Genomic DNA, 9100 nt, shown 5'->3' on the forward strand with positions numbered 1-9100 from the left:
AGATAATAAGATGGTATAGCTACCAAATAAATAGAAAACGAATTCTTCAAAATTGTAGTAGAAGAGTTTGTTTGTAATTATGCACAAAGCTACACTATGGGCTAACTGTGCTCTGCCCACTACGGGTATCGAAATCCGGTTTCTAGCGTTGTAAGTCCGCAGACATACCGCTGTGCTACTGGGGGGTTAGTAGAAGAGGGTAATATCAAATTAAAAGTCCTAGCCTGCCACTCTGTAAATTCGTTTATGTATAACTACCAATAGAACATGTCGAAATTCGACAAAATGTATAATGTTGTGATATTTCAAGCCACGGTCTAATGCCAAAGGCTTTAGAATTCATATTGGAAAGAAAATATTTATAAAACTTTCTTGTAAGCAACATTTTCAATATTTGCTCCTTCATGAACATAAATTATTAATCGACCAAATGACCGCACCCTGGGCAGAGAGAGCAACGTGAGAAAAATCTGGCTCAGCTAAGTACAACCCCGATGGACGGACATCAGTTTTCCCAAATTGTTTGTTTGTTTGAAGTTAAGCACAAAGCTAGACCATGGGCTATCTGCGCTCTGCCCACCACAGGTATCGAAACCCGGTTTCTAGCGTTGTAAGTCCGCAGACATACCGCTGTGCCACTGGGGGACCAGTTTTTCCAAATTATATTAGTTTAAGATTTAATTTACATTTATGTTAGAAAATCTTTGTTTTTTTATTATCATCATCACACTGATTTTTTTTCTTTTTAGTTTTTGCTGACCCCAAAACTTTAAGTTAAAAATTTGATGCAAAACTTTTTTTTATTTGCGATGATTGAAAAAATTTAATGAACATTTTTTCAAAATGTTATTCTTTCTTTATGATTAAGGTATAAAAATGAAAATTAGGTTTTATTGTATTTTTACTTCTGATTACAAAAAATAAGCTTATGTTAAAGTATACAGAAACGGAAGTTTGAATCTTATCAACAGATAATTGTGGAAATATATCACAGTTTAAAAACATAAACGGCATTCTTTGCATCACGCTCGTGCTTATTTTTAACGTAAAACATAGTAACTCTAATAAACCAAAGATGCATATTTTTCACACACACACACTCAGTACAACTCAATCGATAGTTACTAATACCATATCAAATATTTCTCCACTTACATGAGATGTTAAGAATCAATCTTAATGACCAATATTTACTTCGGTTGATTTTTAATAAATATAATTATGTTTGAAAATTTGACTTAAATCTGCATATATTAGTTACTGATATAGTTGTATAACGTAATTGGTATTTACATATATTAAAGTACACTGTTTTATATGTTGCCTTTTCTTTCTTCGTATTCTAAATCTCTCCTTAGTTGAATCAGTTCTAGTTTTACAGTTACAGGCTTGCTGGTTTAATCTCTGTAAATACACAAAAAGATTTAATATTGTAAGTCTTTGAATCTTTACTCTGAAAATATCAGTGGCAATTGTTAAATGTATAATACATATATTATTAATGTCCTCGTGATTATTAAATATTGTTATCACGAAATCCAAGGATGGTAATTACTTTTTCTTTTAGTGTTAAGCAAGTAAACTTAATATTTTAGATAATTCTTGATTAGTAGCCTTCAACCACCTTATTTCTCTATATGATTATGGTTCCTTCTTCTTTACTGCAGTTTTATGAACTATGTTACTACTGTTAAGGATATTTTTTATTATACTTGTCACTTACGACTAATGATTATTTATCTCTTATTGCTAACATTTACTACCCACTTGAAAATTTACAAAGATATATGTAATAGAAATCAAACTCCAGAACACACTGATCAATTTTGGCGTTATCCACCTCTTCACTAGTACAAAAGATACATGTGATAGGAATCAAACTCCAGAACACACTGGTCAATTTCGGCGTTATCCATCTCTTCACTAGTACAAAAGATACATGTGATAGGAATCAAACTCCAGAACACACTGGTCAATTTCGGCGTTATCCATCTCTTCACTAGTACAAAAGATACATGTGATAGGAATCAAATTCCAGAACACACTGATCAATTTCGGCGTTATCCATCCCTTCACTAGTACAATGATACATGTAATAGGAATCAAATTCCAGAACACCCCCACAAACCCAAAATTCAGACACTTCGAGAACAACTACTATTCTTTATCCTATCCGAATAAACAAATAACTGCGAAGAGTGACCAACCATGAATTCACTACACACTTTATATTTAGAACCTATCTTCTGCATTTTACCACCAAATAAGTAAAATATCCATGTGATCACTCCTATCCCGAGCCAATAATAAACAGTTTGCTAATATACCACTTAAAAAATGTTTAAAAACTAGATAAAATATATAGATAACACTATATTTTACAAAACAATGACTGCACGTTATCCAACATGCTTTATTAATTTTAATGATCCATACTTTTTATATATATTTTATATAATGAACACACGGTGAATGTCATGTATCGAAGAGATAAAATCGTTGCTAGGAAGAATCTTATCAAAGTTTCAAATTTAAAAATAATGGTACAAGTTATCTAACCTCAAGAACAAATAAAGTAAGTAAATCAGAAGTAGCCAGTTTCACATAACAGAAAATATAATATGAATTCTAACCAACAATTGGAAATCATACAAAGTAATACAAATCAATTATTCAATATTCAAAAAAAAATACGCTGTAAGATAATAATGGAAATATGTCGAAACTTACCATAGTTGTAACTTTGTTTCATCTGTGTTTTTTGTGTTTTTTTTAACTTCGGTGCACAATATTCTTATCGATACAAAAGATTTACTTGGAACGTTCTCTAAACTCTAGCAATCAATTACGATTAAATCCAAATATGTTACAAGATACTCTGTCTTAAACCAAAAATGAAAATGTTTTCAAAGTTTCCCAAAAAAACTTAATCCCAAAAATTCTAGATGTAAGTGTTATTAACTTTTAACAATGATTATTAGTAAGAAACGAATAGTAGTACAACGTCTCAAGTATTAAGTATGAGAGTAGATGTCTATTGTAATCCACGAACTAAGAATCAAGACAAAGTATAGATATAACAATTAGAAAAAACAAACTAATTTTCTCTTTTACCAGGACGAGAAGAATCACGTATTGACTACAAGTTGTTGGATAACTCAGGTATGTTTTATTAAATCATAATATCAATGTTATATCTTTTAGTACTTACTTTATAAACTACGTGTTAGTACCTAGTTTATAAACTACTTGTAAACATACAACTTTTCCACTGGAAATAGAGGGCATAAAGGGTAAAAAGTTAAAATGGTTTATTATTAACATGTTAATAGATATTCTTATAAATCAAAATTATAAGATGAAACCACAAACAGAAAAACTTTTTTATTTTTAGCCACTGCATAGCGACTCATGGAATAGCTCTGCGTTTTTTAAGTACAGATTTTTAGCTCATAGCTCCGTTATCTCTTGACAGACTTGAGATCTAATTACAGTTTTGGACTCGGAATGTCAAACCCTTTCGATTGATGCATTTGATCATGCCCAAGGTTTCGTACATTAATCCTGACTAAAAGAATTTCAATTTGAGGAAAGACTGGTAGAGATCCTGATGAGTAATAAAATCGAATCGGCTATACACGCGCCCCACGCTTGAAATTGCTGTCGCACAAAATCATAGCTAATAAAAAGAAAAAAGTATCATAGGTTAATTTACTCTAATCCTACCTAAAAGAGTTTCAAGTATCGCGGCTATTGGGGATTTACTATTGTTATTCCACGATATTTGTAATTTATAAGTCAAATATCAAAACGAAATTTACATGTGAAAAAAGGTGCGGCCAAAAAGGATTGAGCGTGCTACTTAAAGGAATGAAATCAATTTGGGGCATGATGGTGGGTAAACTAAAATACGCGGCCTGGCTAACTAATGATTGAATATTTGATGTAAAATTCTTATCAATACTATAAGTGTAGATACCAGTTTGGCCGCCAGTTTTGATTTCATTCCTTTAAGTCGCACGCTCAATCCTTTTTTTGGCTGCGTCTTTTTCACACCTAAGGTGTTTCTGATTAGATATGATTACTTTTTGTCAACACACACTAACAAACCACAGTAAGTAAGAAAGTGACACTCGACAGTAACTAACATTAGCTTTAGAATCGCAACCCTACTATTCGGAACAAACCTATACTTTACAGAACCAACCTGATTCTTTAAAATATATGGTGGTAGTTATTCCTCTCCAAAACAATGTTTATAAATTCCTTTATAGTAACGCCATGGAATCTAGATTAACAGTTTCTTGTCATCACCTGCATGCACTCGGTACAGCCGTATCAAGCACCATTATTTACGCTAATTGCTTAAGCTAATAGCACATGATACTAAACTCTTTAATTAAGATAATTTCATAAAATTTAGCAAATTTTGTGTTTAAAAGTTGGCAATGCATTATGAATCATGATTCATTATGATTCTTTTGAAAACTTGAGTTAGAAACTGCTAATCTAGTTTGCTTGGCCTAAACAATACTTGTGTATCTACACGTCTTTTCACCCTATAGTTTTGCTGCTGTAAATCAACCGTCTTTAATCTGAATAACAAAAAACTAACTATGATCCATTTTTACTCTAAGATGAAGCTGTAATAGAAATTTTAGACGGATAGCTCACACAACTTTTTGCATAGGCGTGGGCAAATATTTTGGTCAAATTGTGAGCGGTTTTTATTGAATAACTTTTCACATGCCTTATATTTAGACCATTAATTTACACCGAATTGTAGGTTGTAAAGATCTATCAGGATACCAAGTTTGAAAAAACTCCATAAACGTTAGATATGTTTTTATATCAAATAAAATTTTCATACTTTTAGTGCGAAGAAAAAAAAGGGAGAAAAATTCAATCAAAGCTGGAGATTTTATATCTCATGTATTTCTTAATGGATTGTCTTGAAGTTTGGTATGTGAAGTCCATTAGAGCACATCCACTGAAAATATGTGAAAATTGCTAAACTATCACTCCCGTTAATAACACACAATGTGTTCTGCAGGTTATTTTGGCTGCACGACATACTACCGTGTGTCTTGATCAGTAGTTACTATAAACGTATTAATAAGCACGCCATGTATTTCTAATTGAGCTTCTGCGCATATTGCAAAAGTATAAAAACCTCTCGAGCATTTTATAATTTCCTAGAAAATTGCATACTTTACAGGATATTTTGTGCTTTAAACAAAACATAATAACTTTAATTAACACTTTAACAGTTACAGCAGCCAACAATACTTTATTAAAACGTATAATGTCCTAAGCATAAAAAAATAATTAATACAATAATGTTGATGTTAGTTAATATTTTAGTTGTTATTTAATATACATTTTAACGCTTACTGCAAATACAATAGACTTACTTAATTCTTATTTAAGATAAAATTTTATTATCTTTATACAGAGTACACATGAGATTTTCTCACTCTTTTATGTCATCCACAAATATAAATAAGTCTTATTTTCAACCCTAATAATACATGCTTACATACCTAAGTCATATGAAAATACTTAATTTTATATGTTCGTTAGTATTGTTCATTTAGAATTGTTATATGCATCAAAATTACACAACATTAGCTATTCTTTATTAGATTATGAACCAAAAATACTTTGAAATGTGCGTATTTCTTATGTTATCTTTACAAACCTTGAACATTTAATTACAAATCACTTCTTATTCCTAAATGTGCGTATTTCTTATGTTATCGTTACAAACCTTGACATTTAATTACAAATCCCTTTTTATTCCTAAATGTGCGTATTTCTTATGTTATCGGTACAAACCTTGAACATTTAATTACAAATACCTTCTTATTCCTAAATGTGCGTATTTCTTATGTTATCTTTTGATACCTTGAACAATTAATTACAAACCACTTCTTATTCCTAAATGTGCATATTTCTTATGTTATCGTTACAAACCTTGAACATTTAATTACAAATCACTTCTTATTCCTAAATGTGCGTATTTCTTATGTTATCTTTACAAACCTTGAACATTTAATTATAAACCACTTCATATTCCTTGGTATGCTTCCTATATATTATCTGAAAATAATCATCTTTGATATGCATATGCACCTGAAAGTGTCTAGATACATCGTAATTTTTTTTAAAAGCGTGTTTTCTTAGATTACCATTTTTGAAATGTTTATTACTCAGTTTATGGTATTCAACCTATAACTCTTATTTTTTATATATTCTGTTAACCTTTGGTTAGATTCTTGTAAATTTGTCATATCGATTTTCCCAAATCTCACCAAAACCGCCCTTACATAAATACTAATTTATTTCCCCAGTCTTCCCTACTCCTTATATTAAAATCTATCATTTCTTGTATGTAGCACTGCTTTACCCACTTATATTCACCACAATTTAATAATTGCTGCTTGAATGGGTTTTACATGTGAAATACGTCACTGATAATTATTTCAAGTCAAAAAGTGACTTTTTCCTATGAACTGTTTGCGAGTGTATACGATCAAATGAAGAGAAATATTCAATATGGAACTGTTTGTAGATATATATACAACCAAATTAAGATGAATAGTAAAATAGCACTATATACTATTCATGGGCATGGCCCTGAAGAGGGAATTAGAATTAGTGTTCCAATACAGTAAATGAGGGAGGAAGTGAACTTGACCTTCCCAGGTCACGCACAACGACCAACACCGATAATGCTCAGTCGATTCAGTTTCAAATAATCAGCATGAATTTAATTAATGTATTTTAATCCTGTATTTTAATTCATATTTTCCTACTTTGCTTTTTAATTTTTCAGCACTTTCCATAATATCACCAGATTACTTTCCAACCAGTTAAATCTAAAGTGAAATGAAATTATTTGACTCATTTCGTAAGATAATTAATATGTTATTATAGGAACATTATATAACTACATCTTGTTTACTCTTATTAAAATCGGCATAGTTATTTAATCCCTTTTCAGTTTTCTATTTATAACAAATAGAAAAACTTCAGTACAAATATGTATGATTATCTTTCCAAGGTCGCTCATTTTTTTATTTCTGTTTTTCCTGTTAAAGTATGTTCTCCCTACATATCTTTTTCCCAACAATTTACAGAAAAATTATTACGTATAACATAATAATATAAACGTCCCATTAAAACAGTCAAAGAACATGAACTTATATACATATCTTACAGAAAAGATTGCTTATTGAGTATAATTTATAATATATCTTACTTTTACTTTCATCTGAAGTTTCAAGACTGGAGATGAGATATGTTTCGAGGTTTCATAACCATGAGAGTAAATACCACTGTTCGATTAGGAATAACTACGTAGCTATCATAGGCTGTTAACTGGTCGTCCGCTCTCTTATCAATAGTTCTAAAGTAGAAATGGTTAGGCTTGAGCCGAAGATGTCTTTTATTAGGTGGTTTAGCTTATGTTTTGCATAAATTTCCGTTCACGTTAAAAATATCAAATGCCACCATTATCTGTACGCTTATAATATTCAGGTGGATGGTAAATTACACTACGTTTGAAATATTGTATAATATCATAATATCATAATTCCGTATTTAATTTCTAGCTTTCATAATATTCCGGACAGTAAAATTGAGAATAACGTTTTTTCGGTCATATGCGTATACTACTCTACTATGAACCAATTAATTTGTTGATATTTAATTATTTGAATGTGATATTCATATCTCAATCCACCATTGTTGTTGGAACTAAAACTTATACACTTCTTTTTCTTTGTTTTCATCACAACTGTATCTCACACCTTCAATATTCAATTTCTTGTTTCTAAGCATTGTATTTGTATTTTATTTTTCTACCTTAGGCTTGTATGAAATAAGATTGCATAATAAAGTAGCAAATATTTTAATTTATAATCAGCTCTCTATAAATTATACAATCATTAACCTCTTTCTTTCTTTCTTTTTTTTGTTCTTTTAACATTAATTTCTTTTGTAATATTAAAGTTTTCTATGATATCAGCTTTCCATCCGCCTTCTTTCTACATCTCATCACAGGTACATATTAAACCTGAAAGTATTAAATTTGGCCCTGTACTTGTTCATATAAACCGTCTACTGTATTTCTCAGTCCTTCATCAGTCCCACTAGATTCTCTCTAATTCCGTTTTTATTTTTCAACAATCAATAATAATATCTTCTTCTTCAGTCTTATTGTCCAATATTTCCTCTGCTTTATGAAATCTTCGGAATATCCCCCCCCCCACATCTTTCAAACTAATATGTTATTCTTTACTTCATCTGTAGTTTTCACTCGTATTTTTTATGTTAGACGAATCCATTCTGCTACTTCACTAGCTTTTCTATTCAATATTATCTTTTCTTGAGTTACTTTCAACTTTTTTCTTCTACAAACAACAACCATAAGTTTACCGATACTTAATTATTTTACTGACTGGTTACATTTATACTCAAAAACTGAGATAGCTAAATAAAACACTATATGCACTCAACTCTTAAAATATCAGTAACACTGCTTGGCGACTTTGTATTTACTGCACTGAGCAAAACACGTCCACTCTCTATACTAAACTCACCTCTCATTAGTAATATAGGGTTTATTACATATTTTTAATATAATATTAATACTTCTTACAAAACAACACACTTGAGTTAATATCTTAATGCTTATTACCAGCATAATGAATTTATAACTTTTTGTACTTACTACAAACCTAATAACTTTAAAGCAATTTTAAATTTATAAAACAAAATTTAATGCTAACATTTTAGTGTTTTTACAAGCTCAACATATTTAGTACAGATTTAGATTTCGTTACAAACCTATAAACTTTACTAAATAATTAGTACTTACTATATTTCTAATGTTTTTAGAAAAGCTCAGGGCGTATTAAAAGCTTAGTGCCTTTAAAATATTTTTAGTCCTTGTTATAAAACTATGGACCGTAATGAACATTTTTAGTCTTTGCCATAAGAGTTGTAACGAATTTGTTGTTATATATTCATTTTAATATCAACGTTTGTTTAGATTAAGTTTATGTTTAGAAACATACATAACTTATACTGTTAA

The 9100-nt window shown here is 30.1% G+C and overlaps 1 protein-coding gene across 2 annotated transcripts in view; it reads left to right on the top strand.

The window, feature by feature from the left end:
- Positions 1-9100, top strand: part of LOC106463912 (neuronal acetylcholine receptor subunit alpha-10-like) — a 57340-nt gene that overhangs the window by 34610 nt on the left and 13630 nt on the right. For both annotated transcript variants that reach the window (XM_022391879.1, XM_013923996.2), the window contains exon 4: positions 3118-3162. In XM_022391879.1, coding sequence (XP_022247587.1) covers positions 3118-3162 — 45 coding nt within the window. The remainder of the gene's footprint in view (positions 1-3117; positions 3163-9100) is intronic.

Source organism: Limulus polyphemus, unplaced genomic scaffold, assembly GCF_000517525.1.
Source record: "Limulus polyphemus unplaced genomic scaffold, Limulus_polyphemus-2.1.2 Scaffold56, whole genome shotgun sequence".
Classification (NCBI taxonomy): domain Eukaryota; kingdom Metazoa; phylum Arthropoda; class Merostomata; order Xiphosura; family Limulidae; genus Limulus; species Limulus polyphemus.